The sequence below is a fragment of the Triplophysa rosa genome, linkage group LG23 (genome assembly GCF_024868665.1).
Source record: "Triplophysa rosa linkage group LG23, Trosa_1v2, whole genome shotgun sequence".
NCBI classification, from domain to species: domain Eukaryota; kingdom Metazoa; phylum Chordata; class Actinopteri; order Cypriniformes; family Nemacheilidae; genus Triplophysa; species Triplophysa rosa.
Window position 1 is genome coordinate 10,414,761 of NC_079912.1, and position 21,213 is coordinate 10,435,973.

At 38.3% G+C, this 21,213-nt stretch overlaps 2 protein-coding genes across 3 annotated transcripts; both read right to left on the reverse strand.

Moving 5' to 3' along the window:
• Nucleotides 1-81: 81 nt before the first annotated feature.
• On the reverse strand, nt 82-13,287 carry LOC130547152 (retinitis pigmentosa 1-like 1 protein). 2 transcript variants are annotated; one of them, XM_057322877.1, is made up of 11 exons: nt 13,106-13,287; nt 11,192-11,579; nt 10,053-11,096; nt 8,957-9,133; nt 8,025-8,375; nt 7,552-7,637; nt 7,343-7,449; nt 6,196-6,339; nt 5,540-5,668; nt 5,173-5,442; nt 82-3,737 (listed from the first exon to the last, which is right to left on the reverse strand). In XM_057322877.1, exons 2-11 carry the CDS (start codon nt 11,344-11,346, stop codon nt 3,543-3,545), a joined length of 2,658 nt encoding a protein of 885 aa, XP_057178860.1. In that variant the 5' UTR covers nt 11,347-11,579; nt 13,106-13,287; the 3' UTR covers nt 82-3,542. The 2 variants fall into 2 exon arrangements, with proteins under 2 accessions (XP_057178860.1, XP_057178861.1); XM_057322878.1 differs by having other exon boundaries at nt 7,552-7,634; nt 13,106-13,284.
• Nucleotides 13,288-13,906: 619 nt separating this feature from the next.
• On the reverse strand, nt 13,907-15,862 carry otulina (OTU deubiquitinase with linear linkage specificity a). The gene is made up of 3 exons (XM_057322879.1): nt 15,593-15,862; nt 15,254-15,375; nt 13,907-15,086 (listed from the first exon to the last, which is right to left on the reverse strand). Exons 1-3 carry the CDS (start codon nt 15,701-15,703, stop codon nt 14,669-14,671), a joined length of 651 nt encoding a protein of 216 aa, XP_057178862.1. The 5' UTR covers nt 15,704-15,862; the 3' UTR covers nt 13,907-14,668.
• Between the last annotated feature and the right edge of the window lie 5,351 nt (nt 15,863-21,213).

The following is a 21,213-nucleotide window of genomic DNA, read 5'->3' on the forward strand; positions in this document are numbered from 1 at the left end:
TCATTGTTAGTTTATGTTAGTTAATGCATTTATTAATGTTAAAGGTGCTGTGTGTCATTTGTTGTTCTGTGTGTCACAGAAATGCAATATGATATACATATATATAGTTTTTATTACCTTAGAATTAGCTATTTTTATCTATACATACCGCGGGTCCCCTTACATGGAATTCACCATGTTGTTTCTACAGTAGCCCTAAACAGACAAACTGCTCTACAGAGTGTGTTTTGTGAATGTTATCTCCTTCGCCAAAGAAGCGAAAACATGACAACATCTTAGTCCTGTGTCAGCCACCGTAGTGCTTCGAAAGGGAGGGGTGGAGTGAGCCGTTGGTTGCAATTTGCAACCTCACCGCTAGATGCCGCTACATACACTGGACCTTTAACAAATACAACCTGATTGTATAATATTATCAAATCAGTTATACTTGCTCTCTGGGTAGTTATTTATAAATAATAATAAGCATTTATTTGTCATTGCATCGAAATACAACGAAATTCCAGGGAACTCAACAGTGCTATATATATATATAATAAATATACCCACATTTATGCGCCTAACCCAAAGTACCACAATCCCATTTCATTTACGAAACAAATATTCAGCAGTAGAGGGAGAGAGTAGATAAAAAGTTCCAGGCAGTTTTTTTCACAAATCCACAGTAAAGTGGCAATTTAGCATGATGAATAGTGTAGTGCAGCATAGCTTTTGGATAAGAAGGCAGGTTAGAAGTTCCAAGTCAGTTATTGCACAATCATCAGTGACGACATATAATTCATGGAATAAATCGATAATAGTGCAACAGGTAAATGAGGCAACAGGCTTAGGTTCGCAGACAGTTTTTGCACAGTCCACAGTGACAACTTATGATATAAGATCAGGCACTCGTGGCCTAATGGTTAGAGAGTCGGACTCGTGACCAGAAGGGTAACCGGTTCGATTCTCAGGGCCGGCGGTTGTGCCCTTGAGCAAGGCACCTTGCTCCTGGGCGCTGCAGTGATAGCTGCCCACTGCTCTGCATGTACGTGTGTTCACTACTCACTGGATGGGTTAAATGCAGGGGTCACGTTTCGGGTATGGGTCACCATATCTGACAAATAGGTCACTTTCATAATGCATATGATAATTAGTGCAGAATAATCACTTTTTTAGGGTCTGAATGGCTATTGGATAGAAACCATTTTGGAGCCATGTGGTGCGTGCCTTAGCTGCCCTGAATCGCCTCCCCGAGGGCAGAAGAACGAACAGGTGATGGCCGGGGTGTGAAAAGTCCTTAACAATGTTTTTTGCTCTGAACAGGTAGGGGGTGTTTATGAGCCTCTGTAAAGCTTTTTTTGTCAGCTTCCGAGCAGCCCCCATACCACACTGTGCAGTATGTAAAAACAATCTCTCTATTGAGGTGTGGTAGAAGGTCGCCAGAAGCTGCGGACACAGATGGTTTTTCTTTAGGACTCGAAGGAAGTGCAGACGTTGCCGTGCCTTTTTAACAACAGCAGTGGTGTCTGTAGTCCAGGAGAGTGTCCGATATGTGGATTCCCAGAAATGTGAAGCTCCGAACCCTTTCCACAGAGTCTCCATTTATATGGATGGGGAGATGGTCAGTTTTGCCCTTCGTGAAGTCCAGTATGAGTTCTTTAGTTTTCTTTGTGTTTAGATTGTTTTCAGAGCACCACAGCGTCAGTTCCAGACCTCGTCCCTATAGGCTGACTCAATGTCCGATCAATGTAGTGTCATCTGCAAATTTTATGATGTGATTGGAGGAATGTGTAGGGGTGCAGTCATATGTATAGAGGCTGTAGAGTAATGGACTCGGTACACATCCCTGTGGAGAACCGGTGCTGAGACTGAGGGTGGAGGAGAGATGAGGGACGAGCGTCACAGACTGGGGGCGGTTTGTGAGAAAGTCCATAATCCAAGTACAGAGGTGGACGGAAAGTCCTAAGTGAAGAAGTTTTCTGATGAGTATGTCCGGTCTAATGGTATTGAAGGCGACACTATAATCAATGAAGAGCATCCGAGCATCATATGAAGAGTTTGGTTCCAAATTGAGATAAAAATGTGAAAAATCATGTTTTTATTGCGTTAGTTAGCTGTATTAGTTATTATGGCTTAAATCAAAACAAACCAACTGCAGTTTGATTGATATTAATTGGGACGCACAATAAAAAAAAACATGATTTTTGAAGATTTTTAATCTGATCTCATTTTGGAACCAAACGCTTCATATGTACCTCTGTGTTCTAAGTGCTCTAAACCCTTGTGAAGGGCTGTAACGTATTTCTAATTTCGTAAGCAAAATTTCCATTGTAAAACATTAAAGCCACAATATGGAAGAATTATGTTATGAAATATCCAAAAATCACTTGCACAGTGTGATATATTTCATGCAGTTGTGTACTTACATTATCCCAAATGTTCCCAAGAATGTGCAAATCCAGAGAAATTCCTATTTAAAATAATGGCCCGTCCGTTGTCTCCCTTGTATTTGTCGCATATCAGTGACTTAATATCCGCTGCTCCGCTGTCTATTTTACATCAGTCTTGGGTATTAAACTGCGACACTAAAGTGAGTCATATTTTATTTCCTTAAATGATCTTTGTTTTTCAGGTCTTGAATAGTGTCCATTTTACATAACCAATACTGTATCACAAAGCAAGTTTTTAGGCAACAAAAGTTAGTCAGTGTTAATCTGTCGCTTATAAATATGAAAATTAAAAGCAAAACTAAAACGCCACCAATACAAATAATGGCCATACTGTGCCTTTATTCTGGCTTCTTGTGCAAGTAGTTGTAGCTTAACTCCATAATGAGCTAAACATTAACATTTTAAACGCTCCTTGGTGTCTGAGGCTGCTGCCTGTAAACGTTACCGTAAGTCACTTTCAGCATTTAAGAACTTCAATGTAAACGTATAACATGATGACATAATTGTTTTATAACAGTCTAACTACCGTAGCTGTTGATGCTCATTTCCATAGAGCATGATTTGATATTAAAATCATAGTCACAAAACCTACAAAGAAAAACAGTCATGGCAGTGAACATCAAAATCACAGAAAACAAACCCTTAAGAGCGAAATGACCAACGATTTTCTCCAATCTGCAGAAATTTTGTACAGGGTATTTTATACAAATTTGACTAAATGCGTATCAAATGGACTTCATAAGACCACTATCTCAATTCCCTTGGCATACAACATACTAACATTCTTCTGAATTAATATTCTCTAAAATTGTTGTAAACGTTTTAGTATTTTTAGCAACAAGAGCAAAAGTTTCAAACTGTATTCCAACCCACGGTTAAATTAAGAAGTGTCTTTCTTTCTGAACCAGCGTCACAGTTCCAAACAGGCAGCGTGTGTTAGTTGTGTGATTCTTTTGGAAGTGAAAAAACCTGAGCACTTCTGCTTTCAACACGAGCGCTGTAAATTCCCTTCATTAAACCTGTTCATCCTTTAAACAAAAAACAAACAAAAAATCATGCCGCTCCGTAGATCAGATGTGTTCTCCGAGGCCTCTGTTGTTAGGTCATGGTGATGTTTCATTGCTGGTGTTGTGCAGTCCTCCTGACAGGGACGTTGTAATGGCGGTCGTCCTCTGTTACGATGCACACGCAGGGCCACTCCTGCTTGTGGTCGTCCGGGTAATGTGTGACGAACTCGACCGTTTCTGTCATGTACAGACGAAAGGCTTGGATGGTGTGCTGTAAGGCATAGCCCAATAGAAACATCTCTACCTGCAATGCAGAAAAATGTGTACATTTAAAGGGATAGTTCACCCAAAAATGAAAACTCTGTCATGAATTACGTACTCTCTAGGTGTTCCAAACCTGTATAAATTGATTTGTTTGGTTGAACACAGAGGAAGAAATTTGGATGAATGCTTGTAACCAAACAGTTCTTGGCCACTATTGACCAGAGATGGGGGACTTGAGTCATATGACTTGACTCGAGTCAGACTTAAGTCGCATGTTTTAGGACTTGAGACTTGCTTGACAAATATTAATAAAACTTGACTTGACTTTGACTTGTTATTCATGACTTGAGACTTGACTCGAACTTTAGTTAAATGACTCGAAATAACTTCTGTTTTTGAATGCACGGCAACGGCGCAATCTAACCAAGTGACGCCGCAGGCATGTAGAGCGAGCTAACGAGTAAGCACAATTGTCACTGAATATGGAAGGTGCTACGCCAAGAATCATTAACTTCGGGTACCAGGATTATATGTGCGAGACGGTGCTAAGAAGAGAAGATATACAACCCCCACCACTTCGAATTTCATTCGACACTTCAAATGCCACAAAAAATTGTAAGTGACGATGTCAGTACCACTGTTTTAAGCTAGGCTAACGCTAACGTCTTGGTCATGTTAAGAGTGGATACAAATCAATAATCCTAGGCACTCGAATAATATTGAAAAAATATAAAAAGCCTTTATTTCATCATGGCTTTAATATTTTAAAAACAGGTGACACAAGTACTGCACACCTACGCGTTGCAGCTAATGAGCCTTCCTCAGGATTTGAGCAACCTGGTCGCGCTGTAAATTACAGGGTAGGGTTGCACCAGCCATTCGTAAGTTCTTTCTTAGATGTGAACGTAAAGTTCACACTAGAGGCTTAGCAACTACTAGCTAGTTTGTAACTAACTCTGTACGTTATTCGGTTGCACCAATTGACTACCATAGCAGGAAAATGACAACGGTAGTCAATAGTGCCCCAGAACGGTTTGCTGTTCTACATTCTTCAAAATATCTTCTTCTGTGTTCAACAGAACAAACAAATATAAAAAGTAATTTTCCTGCTATGGTAATCAATGGTGTCCAAAAACGGTTTGGTTTTTCTCTGTGCTCATCAAAACAAAGAAATGTATACAGATTTGGAACAAATGATGACAGAAATTATTTTTTGGGTGGTGAACTGTTCCTTTAACATACTGTAATTTTGTTATTAAAGCATGTGATGCTATTGTCTCGGTTGGATGAATTGCACGGTTTTCCTCATTTTAACACGTTGCTTGATTGTGATTGGTCAAGCAATGAATTTGGAGTCAAATGTGTTTGTATGAAAACTGCTAAACTGTGACTGTAGCTACATAGTTGTCGTATTCATTTCTTTTCTCCAAGAAGTCATGTTATAGTCAAAAAACAAGCAAGGATGTTTATTATACCTGTTCAACCCCTCCACTGAAGCCGATCTGGCTCAGGTGATTGGCCAGGAGGGTCTGCGGGTTTTCTGATGTGTCGCGGGCGAAAAGGAGCCAGCAGAACACAGGCACTTCTTGATCCTCCGTCATGTTGCCGTGAAGCTCGATGGCTTTGGCCAGCATCAGAAACTTGAGCGCTTCCAGAAGTCCATATTCTTCCTCTCCACCCTGAAACACACGCTCGCACAAACTCTGCCTCTCCTCCGGACTCTCACAGGCTGCCGCTGCCTCCCACTGAATCAACACACATCATATGATGCATGAAATACAATCTAGCAAATAAACACACAATAATCATGAATTCTTAATAAACAATGGGAAAGACATTTACTTTTTTCTTCAGGAGGTCCAGATAATGTTTCAGCCTCTCAACAGAATTCTTTTCGCATCCCCATGCGCATACTGGGGGAAACACCCATCCACCAATCAGATGCTTCCGAGCTTCAATGATATCCGGCAACTGTGAGATTGACCAAGTGTTTGTTAAACTGAGTTGGAACGTAGGATCAAATCCATTGACTACCATAAAAGGAAAAATGACATTTGTAGTCAAGTGTCCCAGAACTGTTTGCTTTCCTACATTCTTCCAAATATTTTCTTTTGTGTTCAACAAATACATTTATAAAGCAATTTTTCCTATTATGGTAGTCAAAGGTGGACAGGAACTGTGTGCTTACAGGCATTCTTCCAAATATCTTTCTCTGTGTTCATCACAACAAAGATATTTATACAGATTTGGAACAACTTGAGGTTGGGTAAATAAAGATATTCATTTTTGGGTGAACTGTTCCTTTAATAATGAAGTTGTGGACTATTGAAGGTCCATTTTCAACATAACTGTTCGAAACAAAAACCTCACGGTTAGGTTTTCTTTCCAATGTTTTGTCTACCAAGCGATTATAAACCACAGTTTGACATTGAACAAGACACACAGTCCTTCACATGATGTTCTGACCAACCACAATAAGTGTACAGAGTTATGCTTACCGACAAGAAGCCTTCATCCTGCAGCCAGGTGGGCATTTTTGTGCTGGTTGCCAGCACCTGGTACAGCGTGGCTCGTAGGGCACAGTAGTTATCACCTCTCACCTGCTTCAGAGCGATGAAGCTACGGGACATCTCAGTATAGCCCTGAATCACAAACATGAAAGTAAATCACACTTCAGGTTTTATTTAAAGGAACAGTTCATCCAAAAATTCTTTCCTCACTCTCAAGTTCCAAATCTGTGTAAATTTCTTTGTTCTGATGAACACAGAGAAAGATATTTGGACGAATGCTTGTAACCAAACAGTTCTTAGTAGGACAGCAAACAGTTCTGGGGCACTTTTGACTACAATGGCAGCCAATGGTGGCCAAGAACTGTTTGGCACTTCTTACAAATATCTTTCTCTGTGTTCATCAGAAAAAAAGTAATTTATACAGATTTGGAACAACTCGAGGGTAAGTAAATGATGACAGAATTTTCATTTTATGTGAACTGTCCCTTTATGGGTACAATACGCATGTACTTACGTATGACTAAAACATCCATTTACTATTTCATGTTATAATATAATAAACTGATGTATTATGATTAGGGATGCACCGACATGTAAATTTTGGCCGATAACGAAAACCGATAATTCTTGAACATTGGAAGCTGATAACCGATACATTGGCCGATATACAGTACCTAAATATTAATATAAGATTTTTTGAGACTGAAAATTATTTTTTTCCCCTGAAAGCCATGTACCAAGCCTACTTTAATTAAAGATTCTTTAACTTTTACATTTTCTGGTATAATGTTTATTTAATAAACAAATGAAAGATGTTCTTCCAGAAAGGTGTTCTCAATAGCCACAAGTCTAACAGGTCTCGAGACAGAAAGCATTCCGACAGCAGTCGGCTTCAAATGATATTGTTTTGTTCCTTTTTGTTGCAGATCCATAAATATCTACATACTACATTAACAACGTTTTGCTAATAGCCGTGTGAATGATCGTGACAAAAGACAGTACTGTACTGGATTTGAACTGTGAGCTTGAAGTGGTTCAACCAGAGGAAATTATTCACAATTTATCGGCTATAATATATCGGCCTAAATTTTATTTGATTATTTATCGTGCATCCATAATTATGATTTCCTCTCACCTTCCTGATCAGAGCGCTTTTGGCCGTGTTGCCCTTCCATTCTCTCTCACTGTAGGCCAATATATCCACTGCTGGAGCTAAACTACTTCTGCTCTCTACACCAGGAACTAGATGAGAAGGAACCCCCATTTATTGTCTTTAATGCATTCAGTCAATGAGATTGTAATGGGAAATATATACAGTGATACAAACAAGTAAATCATTTATACTTGTGAGCTCCAGCACTGCTTTGGATGGCTTGTCTTTACTGGCTCCCAATTCAGTTTCCTCCTCTCCCAGATACAGGTCTGCACTACTGACACATAAAGGGGAACTATTATTCATACGATATATTCACAGATGACAAACCGTCATGAGAAGTCTACTTGGAAGAGCTATAATAAGAACTTCTGGATTATAACTATTTAGCAAGACATGTCTAAATGGTTTTTTGGAAGTGACTTTGGTATAATAATTGTTTTCATCATATATGTGGAAGTGCCTTGCTCACTATAATTTAATAACAGCTGTGACTTATTGATTCAATGATATGAGGGTTTGGTTTGGTCTGATTTCACTTCTCTCGCAAACTCGAATAAACACACCGTGATAAAGAGTCAAACTGTTTTGTAAACAGCAACTTATACAGTATTTCAGTCTGTTAAAGCATGTAGGAACATCTGAATGAAAGAGTGATACATACTCATCCAACTTGTGCACTTCCCCCACGCTCCCCTCCGAGGTCACCGGTATCAATCGCACCTCCACTTTTTCACTGCTGAAGAGGACCTCTGCTTTCTGCGTCTCAGATTTTTCTGCGCCTTTTTCTTCGTCAACATTAGCTTGCTCTTTCTGCTTTTCATCTTCCTGCCGTTCCTCTTCCCGTTCTTGCTTTTCATTTTCCTGCTTTTCTATGTCCTCTTCCTGCTTTTCCGTTTCTTCTTCTCTTTGTTGAGGTTCAGGCTCTGCACCATCGTGTGGTTCTGGTGATTTCTCCTCCATCAGTGCAATAACGTCACCTTTGACCTCAGGGGCTTCAACAGCAACAGACTCGCTGTAAATTAAATTTTCGGTGTGGTTACTTACTGTTTTAAATGAATGGCACATGAATTGAAAGTCCACATGTGGGCATTTCATCTTTAACCTTAAACTATGTCAAAGGTAAATACAATCTCTCTCGATCGCAAATACAGTTTGTTCTTTAAGTAGGAATGACAGGAATGTTGTTTAGACAGCAACTGTCTTTAGAACTGTAAAAACATCCTAACAAACAAAGCTTAGGCTTAACACACCAAGACACATGTTACAAACAGCATTACTGTACCTACAAGAAGTATGCCGTTTAAGTTTATATTGACTTATTCACCAAAGCAGACAACAGTGTGATAATTGGAACTAATGGTGACATAATGGTGCTACTTAAACTTGATGTGTCTGGCTTGGCTTGACAAACACTTACTCTTTTGTAATTTCATCATTCTGCTATTAATACAAATGAGATAATAATGATAATAAAATCATGCTAATGTGTTGACGCAGGAAGCTGACAGCTACAGTACACACCATTAGAACTTTAAAACTGAGTGTTTTGCGCCATCTAGTGGTGACAACCACAGCATTAAATGCAGTACCAACCTGTTTTGCTCAAAGGATATGGTTTTCTCAACGGGAGAGGATGCCTCTGAGGCACCTGTGGAGTTCAGGCCATTGTGAGTGGGCTCCGCAGCCTCTTGCACCTGTTGTACAATCTCTTCGTTCTTCTCTTGGTTTGTCACAGAGTTCATAACTTCAGGTACGTCCACCTCAATAGTGCTTGTAACAGAAGACAAACTAAATGAAAACCAATCAACTTCATACGTGTAAGAGAATCTTCCATAAACAAAGTAAATAGTTAATACTGTTGTCATGTTAGGTTATGGTTGCCCAATCCTGCTCCTGAAGGGACAAGTGACCCAAATAAACCACACCTGCCTGTAATTTTCAAGTAATCCTGAAGACCTTGATAAGTTTGGTTCAGGTGTGTTTGATCAAGAAAAACTATGCTGGACAGTGGGCCTCCCATAGAGAAACGGATCTCTCTGTATTATCTTAAAGGGATAGATCCCCCAAAATGATGAAAATGATTTCATCATTTATTCACCCTCATGCCATTTTAAGCCTGTATGGCTTTCTATCATCTGAAGGACACAAATAAAGAAATTTTGAAGAATGTTGATAACCGAACAACATTGGCCCCTATTGACTTCCATTGTATAGACACAAAAGCACAGAGACATTTCTCAAAATATCTTCTTGTCATATAATCAGATTTTGAATGATATAAGCACAATTTGTTTATTTTTGGGTGAACTATCCCTTTAATTTTACAAATCAAATTGCCTGACACCTCGAAAATGATCCTTGAAGACATGCTAACATGTTTTAGTTTCCTTTGTTTACATACGAGTGACCATACGAGCCCACGTCCTGGCCAGGATTTTGCAGAGGTCGCATTTGTCAACCACATACGTCATCGAGGTTGATTATTTCAGTTTTTATTTCAGAAAAGCAACCGTTATGTTTCAAGGTAAGAAGGAAACTTTATTGTTTCAAAATTATATGTCTTAAGCGAAATAAATGAATAATATTTTTTAATAACTCAACAAACGCGGACGCACCTGAAATCCTGGCCAGGACGTGTCCGGGGAAAATGGCACGTATGGTCACCCTAGTTTACATTCCTCTTTATTACCTGTCAGTATATGTAGACGGTTTAGAAAACAGTTCTTCACTCTCAATATCTCCTGGTTCTTCACTGGGTTTCTGGACTGCGTCCTCTTTTTGAGGCACCTCTTCCACCACTGTGACAGCCGCATGCGTTTCATTCTCCATGCTGAGCTGGTTAGACTCCTTCACGAGACCGTTCTCAGCATCAGGAGAGAGTCCATTAGTTACATCCACTACAGGAGAAGAAACTTGCTTTATATATTCCTGAGTTTCAGAAACTTCAGAGGTTTGCTGCTGAACTTTGTCCATGTCAGAACGGGCGTCTTCTGAAGGTTTCTTCACTTTAGCTGCTGACTCTATGGTGGGGTCTTCACTAGTCACTTTAGTAATGCTTTTCTCAATAGCATCCAAATCATTTGACTGACCTGAAGTGAGCGAGTCAGGTCGTGTGTTGCTGTTTGTTACTGAAACGTCCCCTGCATCGCGCGCATCTTCATGTTTCACATCAGTGATGTCACTCAAAGGTTGTTCCTCGGTTTGCAGTGTTTCCTTCTCATCTGTAACATGTGCTTCTGGCTTTGACTCAGGAGATTTCTCGGCTTCTGTCTGAGCAAGCAAGGTTGCCTCCTCAACAGGTGTTTCCGCGGCAGTTGGCTCTTTAACAGGTGCAAGCGTTGAGTCCTGACTTGTTGCAGAAACACCCGCTTCATCTGTCGCCGCAGGTGCGACGTCTACGCTTTCAGGTGACCCATGCTGACCCTCCGTTTCCAATTTTGCTTGCGAGACAACGGCCTCCGCAGGTGCATCCACTGAGGCTTCAGCTGCAATATTTGGGATTTCTTGCACAGCTTCAGTCTTTGTTTCTATAGCTAAGCATTCGGCTTCTGCAGGTGCTTCTGTCGGTTCGACCGAAGCATTCGGATTAACTTCAGATGACTGAGAATGTTCAGTTTGTAAGACAGCTATTTGCGAAGAGTAACAACTTTGTGCTTTAAGAGTTTCAGCCACCACAGGCTGCTTGGTTATCGTAACCGATTCATCCAGCTCTGGTTTTGTTTCTTCCTCATGCCTGTTAAAATATTTGAAATGCATGTCATTGTTTCGAGAAACATATCATGAAAAATACCCTTAGGCAACTTCAAAAAGCCCAAATCTTTACATTACCCTTTCTCTTCATCTGAGATGGGACCGGTGCAAGGTTCCGTTCCTGCCTTGGTTGATGTCTTTGACTCAGAGCTGTGTAACAAGCCCTTCGTCTCATCCTCTGTATGGTCACACGGGCTTTTTTGTCCACAGAATTTCGTGCAACAGTTCCCCATATTGTCTCAGGATATAATGATACCTCGCAATAAATCCACTTTTCTGGGTTCAGACTGAGGGATGTCCGGTTAACTGGTGCAAGCTGCTTGCGCGTCTAGAGGACTAGCCATATACAAATATGTCTCCAGATAAGACCTTATGTATCTCGAACCGATACATTTGAGCAGTGTCTGTAAATAAAATTCATGCGTAAGGCTAGTCTAAACAGCAGTATATGGTCATCTGTTCAAACCTGTTGAGATAAAACAGACAAAACTGAACATTAATATTACATGGACTTTATGCAGAATATCTTGAAGTATACAATCCAACATGTTAAAATACTGTAGTATTTACTATAGTGTTTAGTAAACTGTTGTTAATTATGGTAACTACACAATAAAAGCCTATAATTACCGACAGTATTCTGTAGTGAATTAACTGTAGAAAACACTGTCGTATACTAGTATACTATAGTAAGTCTCAAAAACGTACACCATATAGTATGTAAGAATTTTACTTCCGTTTAGTGTTTACTATACTGTATTTTTCATGTGGGATGAAATAACCCTATTAAAACTATATGAAAAAGTTATTAGCTAAAAACAGACCATTTAAGTAAATATATACACTAAAACAATAATTCAATTTCGAAATAATTCACAGACGATAAACCTAAAAGTTGCTTACGTCACGAGCAGTGTTGGGTAAGTTACTCTGAAAAAGTAATTAATTACTAGTTACTAATTACATATTCAATAGAGTAATTAGATTACTGTACAAATGACTCTCTCCAAAAAGTAATTAATTACTTATTACTAATTACTTTTTATATCCTACATCAACCTTGATTAGAATTGATTCAAGGTAGACATGATGAAATGGCTTATATAATTCATTCAAATAAATAATAAATAACCACATAAATCATTCTTATTAACTGATCAAAGTATACAAATGTGAGAAGGATACATTGATTATTAAATTAAATTATTCTTATTAACTGATCAAAGTATACAAATGTGAGAAGGATACATTGATTAAAGCATACATTTTAAAGTTAGACTTTGAATTTTGATGTCATTTCCACTATTGAATATATTACACAGTATTTAGTTCAATTACATCAGAAATAACTAATTAAATTACAGAAAAAATAAGAGTAAACCCTTAACTTTACTTTTTTCAAGGGAAAAGTAATTAAATTACAGTAACTAATTACTTAGTGACTAGTTACACCCAACACTGGTCACGAGTCACTCATATGCTATAATGATAAATCGTTCACATGTTTTCTGAATGATGATTTTCACTCGTTTTAGTACATTGACATTTAACTAGTAAAGTGGTAAACAATTCGCGTCGTTAGTTTTATTGTGCAATATTTCATCTATTTAGTATTTGTACCGAACTGTTTGTAGAGTTGTACATTGTGAACGGGGGAGTGTTGCGGTGCATGGCACAAGAATTCACAGCACACATCTGAAGACGTTGTTTACCGCTGACATGTTGCAATAGTTGTACATCTGAAGTCGATTCAGAAACTTACTTTACAACAGCAGACACTAAACGTCAACTCTATAAGAAAGACGAATACATTTAACATGCAAATCAGCACGTTGATTCGTTTTAATAGGAGAAACCACAAGCACAACTGTCAACATGATGACAACGCAGCGCGTGATCGTCTTGCGTTCTCTGTTAAATGAATCGATACTACATCTCGACAAAACATGAGCGGAAGTAATCGCAAGCTTCTCAAAAAATCATCATTCCTACCTAAATTTCGTCTTTGCTTGTCAAGACAAACCACCATTTTCGCCTCCAGGAAGCTTGACGTGTATTAATGTACCGTATGTAGTTTCACTTTCCGCCTATGAATAAACTCTCTTAGCAAACACTGCGAACTTCACGGTTCCACACAGATTCACGATACGGTTATATTAATGGATTTTAGTCATGCTAGTTAACCAAAAGATGAGTAAGTCAACAGAGAGTCAGTCTTGTTTGGTATATGAATTCACTCTATATTCTTTTTCAAGAAGAGGGTCTCAGATTAAAGGAATGTAGTGAAATATGAGTCTAAAGGTCCCCACATTTCAAACACAGTACACAACTTGGACTTGCATAAACAGCCGGTGTACTTTCGGAGTTAGTCCAATTGAAAGGCTCTGCATGAAAGTTTATTCATAAATGGGATGAAATTTCCTGAGCCAAAGCTATAACAAAGCCATGGCCAATACCTACTGCAATTTCCATTACTAATACATTTATGAATCAACAATGGAAACAATATTCATGCATGTAGTGTTTTGCACTTTATTCCGGTAGTATTTAAGGTTTAATCTGTTGGTTCCCAACACAGCTTTGTGTTCTGTTAGAACTCATCACATAACAAGTAGAAACCCCCAGAGACCATTTTAGTTCCTATTATAACCATTTAATCCATCTGAATGTCTGTAAATGTTCTATTCTGTAGTTATTTGTCAGCAGGATAGTTACACAATATCGTGAATAATGTGTCGAGCTTAACTTTAGACAATGTTTGTAGTCTGAACAGGCAATAATAATGTTACATAAACAGCTTTAATTTTTAGTAAAACATGCTTTAATTGAAACTCAATATACATACAGTGTTATCCATACAATGTTTATATATTTCACCACAAAGGTATCGATAATTGTTGTTTGATCATTTATGTGCTTGACAATATAAACTGATAGTTAAAACAAATGGAGGTAGACTGTAATGAATCTTTATTTTAAGAAACTGAAGTTCATGAGTTGTTTGTGCACTGGTTCTTAAATATTCTGCTAACCCTTTTAAAGGAATGGTGAAAACAAACATAGAAATTCTGTCATCATTTCGCCATCACGTCATTCAAAACCTGTTTATGACTTTTTCCCTCTGTGGATATTTTGAGAAATGTCTCAGTAGTTTTGTGCTCACAATGCAAGTCAATGAGGGCCACTGAAGAAAATATCATTTTTTTGTGTGTGTTCAGCAAAAGAAAGTAAGTCATATAGGTTTGGAATGACATGTGAACGAGTGAATAAATGAAAGAATTTCCATTTTTGGCAAATTCTCCCTTTAAATAGGCTCTTAGCGCTCTCAGTTAATTCGATAGGTTACTGATATTATATGGAGAGGAAATAGCATGCAAATGGTCACGATTCCACTAAAACTTTATAACTCGACAAAATCACAGCACTAAAATAAAAAAATCACCTCAATTTGGGTCATCCATCAGTTTATTATTTTATCACAGGCTGATTTGCTTGTAGCCCGTTTCCTGCCCAGACAGGATGTAAATCATCACCACCACCAATTGCCTCAGATCTTCATCTGTCTATTATCTGCTGAATGTGACATTTTAGCTCTTCGGGCAGCCCCAATTCTGTGACTAAGTCCAAGCAGCACTTCAGTAGCTGCTCAAAACTGTCTGCTAGAGAGGAAGACTTCTGTGAAACAATCCTTGAGTCTTCCTCCATGCCACAGCAAGCAATCTCTCCATCATTCCCACAACAGTCTCCATCTTTGGTACAGGATCCTGAATCTCCACTATGGTTCCTCTGCTCAACGTTTAGGTCTTCCATGTCATCCACCATTTCAGTCACATTAGGTGGAGGCTTTTCCTGGGCTTTCCTCATTGCCTCCACCAATCCTTCCTCATGTTTCTCCACTTTCTGGAGCAGATCGGTGACGGATGCCCAAGCCGGGCTTCCTGGGAGCTGGGAATGACACCAGCACCGCACAGCACTGCGAATGAAATAAAAACGTGTGATCGTGGTCCAAAATGAATTAAATATCCAAATTATAGTTCATTCACTTAATAGCCAACACATATGTGTAATGCATTTCCAAATGTGAAAATATTTTTTAAAAAAAACACTAAACAATGTCATAACACAAATAAAATCGCTTACCTCATGATTCCTTTAAGCTGACCGATGGCTCTCATTTTTGTGGCACCTTCGCTGTATCCCATGTTGAAACCAACCTGCAGTGACGCTTCTTTCCCGGCATCAGTGCCATCTCTGAAACCATCCTGACAGAAAACCACATGGCAGTCGTTTCTAGACTGCGTTGCTTTCACTCGCTATACACACAGTTTTTAACCCGACTGTTGCCCTTTGTGTGTCACGGGTGGCTTGAAACACCCTTACATTGTACACATTTTGAATAGAAAACGACTGATAAAACATACATCTGTCGGTACAGCATGTTGTGAAAGGTGCATCCCAGATAAATAAGCGTTCACATACCTTTGCGCGTTTTTCCATGTTACACTTCCATTCTTTGTTCAGTAGACTAATATCATCCACATCCTCGTCGAACACGTCCTCGCTAGATGCCACTGATTTTACCCACGACATGATGTTTACAATTTACTGGTCGCAACGCTGAATCCCGCTAAGCGTCAACTAAACGTCAAAAAGCATCCGATGGATAAAAGATGCTCGTTTCGGCCTTTGACAGGGTCCTTAAAACACATTCACATCCACATGGTCATATGACTGACGTCATCAGAGTGCATATGAATGTGTTTTCTTCTTCTGGTCAGTTCCCGAGTGCATCAAAGCCTCACATCGCCACCTGCTGGATATATCATTCATGCTGTGACGTGTTGCATGAAGAGCAGGAAACAAATAGGGTTGTCACGGTACCATAAACACATCTTACGATACTATAAGTTACCTTATGAAGACCACGATACCAAGTAGTATTGCGATGCTGTGTCATGTTCATAATTAAAATCTACAAAATAGACAAACATTCTTTAATACACATTTCTAAATGAAACATGTTGTGTTTAGTGAACTTTATTATACTGCACACTACAATATTTGTAGTATTAACTGTAGTAATTGGATAAGTTTTAGCAAATACTGTAGTATACTTTAATATTTACTGTGGTAAGATTTATAAACACTAGTGTCTAGTAATTTTAGCAACGTTTACTGTAGTAACTACTAAATGTGACTAAAACGGCCAGTAGGTGGCGGCAATTTTTTTCTCAGTGAATCATTAAACCAACTCGTTCAAAACTCGTTATCCCTTAACGTTACATAAAGTATTTTTGCAACCCCTCCCAAAATGATAAAAAGATAGATAAATGTCCCTTATGGGACCAGGAGGATTATATTTTTCAATAGCCTACATAATAGGTATTCTATTATATGGAATTATTTTGCAGTTTTGCAAGGAATTATTATTACTATTATTTGAATTATCTACTTTATTTAAGCAATAACAAACATACACTTTTGTAGAAAAATGCATTAAATATTAATATCCACAAAAGAAGAGAAAACAACGGAAAAATCAAATAAAAATTTGGATAAATGTAATGATATGAATATATCAAATACATTTTGATGAATAATTTGATAGCTTTCTTTCAGAGAATCACTAATACTTTTTAAAGGTATAGTTCACCAAAAAATCTTACATAGACTACTTTATTCACCCTTATGTCATTCCAAACCTGTATGACTTTCTTCTGCAGAACACAAAATAAGATATTTTGAAGTATTGTGGTAACCAAACAACAAAATTATATATTTGGGATTATTTGTTTTATTTGTATCAAAAGTTTTACATTTATCAATACATTTATTTATATGAAATGTAGCACTGTTCACATTCTTCAGGATAATATGTGAGGCCAATCATTTTTTCCACAAAAGAAAAAAGGCTCACTTCGTTTTATTAGATTTTCATAAAAAATAGTATTTCTTTTACACCACAATATCACTAAATACGTAAAATTTCAAAATAAATGCAAGGCGGATTCATGATAAACAGAAATTCAATTTAAATGTATACCTTACTTTTCTGTCAAGTAAATTTCTTGCAGTTGTTAGACCATGCCATAGTGCGCCATTGTGTGTTCTTACAGTACACTGCCGCTAGATGCCGCTAAATCCACACAAACTGTTTTGAGTTTCGTCTGCCGACTAGAAATTATTCAGCACTTTCAAGTCTCAAGCTACCTACAGTGTTCAATAAATCATATCGTTTTATGTCATTATTTTCTAATACAAGACAGCATATGCAATGTTATCTAGATACAAGTATTTCAATAAAAAAAATGTAAGGGATCCTGCGCATTGCAGGCACTGTCAATATTATTGGTCAATAGTCGATAATAACATTTAGAGTAAACAGGTAATTAGACATTCAAGGCGCGGCCAGTAATTGCTTTTTTCTCCTGCTGAGGCCAATTAGACAAATTGAAAGATAGAACAATTTTCAGATTAGCGAAAGCTTTATGAGATCAATACATTAATTAAAGTGTCAACATCACTTAAGAAACCAGCTTTATTTATTCAAAAAGTGTCTCGTTAAATGAGAAGCTTAATTCATTTGGCTGCTGGAATGAGAAGAATGATGTTATACGCTAAATAAAAGAGTATTATAATCTACCTCAACACAACTGTGACCTTTACAATTATTCTAATTAAAACCTCTCATTTATCTTCACTGCTACAGAAATCATTATCAGGCATGCAACTTTTTAAATGAAGTCTACTTGAGTCTTTTGTCATCATCATGACGTTCTGCACACCAATGAATAGTGCTGGTTCCCGTCACAAATTATGTCTAGTAATGGACCCAATTTTACAAACCTGTGTGATGGTTCAAACAGTGAAGTGGCTCAGCAGGTGAGACTTTTATGAGAAGAGAATCATCCTTTATTTCTCAGTGGGTAGAAATGTACCCATTTAAGGTTCTTTTCCCCAGCGTTAGCACTTTATTCAGTGCTGATATCAGTGTGGAAAATCCCAATTTATCACAGGCGCTCGAAACCCACAGGAATCTATGCTGAAACTTAATTGAAAAACCACCAAGTACAGTGATGTGCTGAGGGTCTGAAGGGAAAAGTTACGTGGTTAAGCTTACTGTAGACTTTCATAGCTGAGAGAATACTCACCCGTTCATACTTCTAGACATTTGGAGAAAAAATACAAAATATTGGTTATAAAAATGTATGTGTAATTGAACTAAAATTGTTTTTTATGTATATATGGTAATATTTACAACCACATTAAAGGGCTTAAAAATTAAATTATAATAGCCTACTTATTTATTTGTAAAGTTTGTGGTTGTAAATATTGCTATTAGTTAATACAATAGTTGACAATGAATGATACATTACGAGCATTTATTTAGTTAACAATTTTTCCATATGGTCGTACATTTTGTAACATCTTTGATGCATTATGAATTAACATGTATTATGCCAATAGACGTTATGCGGCGCAAACTTAACTTCCGGTAGATCACCGCAAAGAACTGTTGAGTAGGTTTAATTTAATTTAATACAATTAATATACAATAAAATGTTAATATAAATTAAATATAAAATACATTTTATAACCAAACACAAACCGGAAGTTAACTTAGGGCCAGGCACGTGCGTCTGATGAAACCGTCTAGAAGCTTATTGTAAAGTTTTTAAGCATATTAAAATAAATAAAACAGACTTTACATTTTATTTTTTATTTCCCAAGCATACTTTTCAAAGCGGATTGTCTTTGCACACGGGCTCTTGTTTTTTGTTTCTTGTACTCAGGTGCTGGAAATCCGTTACAAGGGATGACAAACGCATTACCCTCATCAATATTGCATTTTCCCCTTCTTTCCTCTGCACCACAGAGACAAAGAAAAGACGTCCCTGCTTTATTTTAAGATGGGCTATTCTTCATCCCGCGCTTTAAGGGAACACACAGGAGAGACACAGCCGGTGGACAAATGCATTTCACCTCGCACAGAATGCATTTGCAGGACCGGACAACAATGGCCGGGAGAATACTCCGGAGTGCCAAGGCGAGGGCCTGAAAATGGATTCCGAGGGGCCTGCGGATCTGAGGCTTTCTGCCGCCACACCTTCCCCCAGCACCGCACTCTCTCTTCCTCTCTCGCTCTCCAGGAGAACAAAACAAGCAGCCGGGGCAATCACCTGACACATTTCCATCCAATTTCCACTGCCGAATGTGTTCATTTTCGGGCCTAATGGCATGTCATTTCAGCGGAGCCTTTGGTCAAGAATTAATCCTGGAATCAAAACAGATTTTCCGGGGAGCAATCTTCCATCAAGTATTGATTTTTTTACACTCACAGAGCCTGTACTCCCTAATTTAACCTGACAGCATACTGCACAATGGACTAGAGAGCACCTTGGCGACTCGCAGAGGGAACTCTCTGGCGTTTTCTCTTTCTCTCTCGCTTCCACTTTCTCTCCCTCTTCCTTCCTCCCTCCATTCCTTCGCAAAGAACCCCCCCCCCCCTTAAAGCGGCTTTTCGAAAGCGAGGTAGAGAAGGAGAATTTTAAAGAGAGATGTTTTAAAAACAAAGGACTTAGCGATGGCCATACGTGTGGGATGATGGGGATACAGTGGCTGTTTCACCTCTAATTATGCTTTCGAGTGCATCGCGTCTGAGGCATGCAGAGCCAAGAAGGACTCTAGCAAAGGGAAAAGAGGGGAATTAAGAAAAAGGAGGAAAGAGAGATAAGTGTTTTCCAGGGGCTATCAGGTGTCATTATGGGCCTGTTGACATCCAGGACTCTCTGTGCGGAGATTTCCTCCTGCCCTGCAGCCATTTTCTTCTCCTGAGTGGGTGAAAAGGGTTTCATCAAGGTTTGAAGAGAAGCAGAGGGGTACGGGAGAGTCTGGAGGTGCTGGGTGCGGCGGGACGGTAATGAGCGGTGGACCCCCGTGAAAGGACTTCCAAAGCCTGTCTCTCTGGAGGAGGGTTTGGGCCATTTATTGTCTCACATAGAAAACATGAATGTGAATAGGCATCTTAAACATTACAAACTATTAATTCTGTGACAGAAAAAATCTTTCAAACATCATCCACATCTTGCGATAAAGAACTACAGCATGTCATTTTAATAACAAGATCATAGGAGTTTTCAGGCATGGCTGCATTTACACATGTAGGAGCAGGGCCCTTTAACACACAGGGCCTAGTAAAGTCCTCTGTTTTATAGACATGTGCCCAGGGGAGAAGTGGATGTATAAAAATGTTGTCGCGTGAATATTTGTGAATGTCTTGTGCAGGAGAGAAACTTTGCAATACTCTGACCTGTCATGTCTGTTCAGCTAGCATCATGTCCAAACAAACATTTGTGTCTCTGTTTTATCGAAAGCTTATTTATACTTAGAATAACCAGAACAGCAAATAGGTAAAGAATTCAGTCACATAGTGTCATGTTTTAACAAATCCATTTTTTTTCAAATATCTATATAATGTTTTGTCATGTGACCTTTTAAAGTGATTAATTAGACACTGTGCTTCATGTCACATGGACACTTATCAAAATGATCATTTATTATAGTTTCCCTCATGTCAGAATTTACCCCGGATCTTATAGATTCTGTTTTAAAACACCAAATGCTTTCACTGACTTTCATATTCAATAAAATACACTCTTCATTTAAAAAGTGATACGAACGGTTATTTGCAGCGATGCCACAGTTACCCAAAGAATCACTTATTTAAAAGTTCTGATATGAATCGTTTCTTTCTTTCTTTTTTATAATCTAAAGAACCTTTTTTCCACTACAAAGAACCTTTTGTGGAACCGAATTTGGATGCTAAGGCTTTCCTATGGAACCGTTCAGCCCAAAATGGTTCTTGTATCCTGAAACACTGTTTTATTAAAAAATTTCCTTTTCACTATTATTCTTATTATTTGATCGTTTTTCTTGGTAAAAAGTTGTTGTAAAAAGTGTTTATATTAATAGTAGGCTATTTTGGGTCATGTCCAAATTATTTAAACATTAAAGATGTATTAAAGACTGTAAATTAGCATTTTTTTAACCTGAATTTAAAGGAGTACCCTACCCACATACATTGGAGTAAATGTATGGTC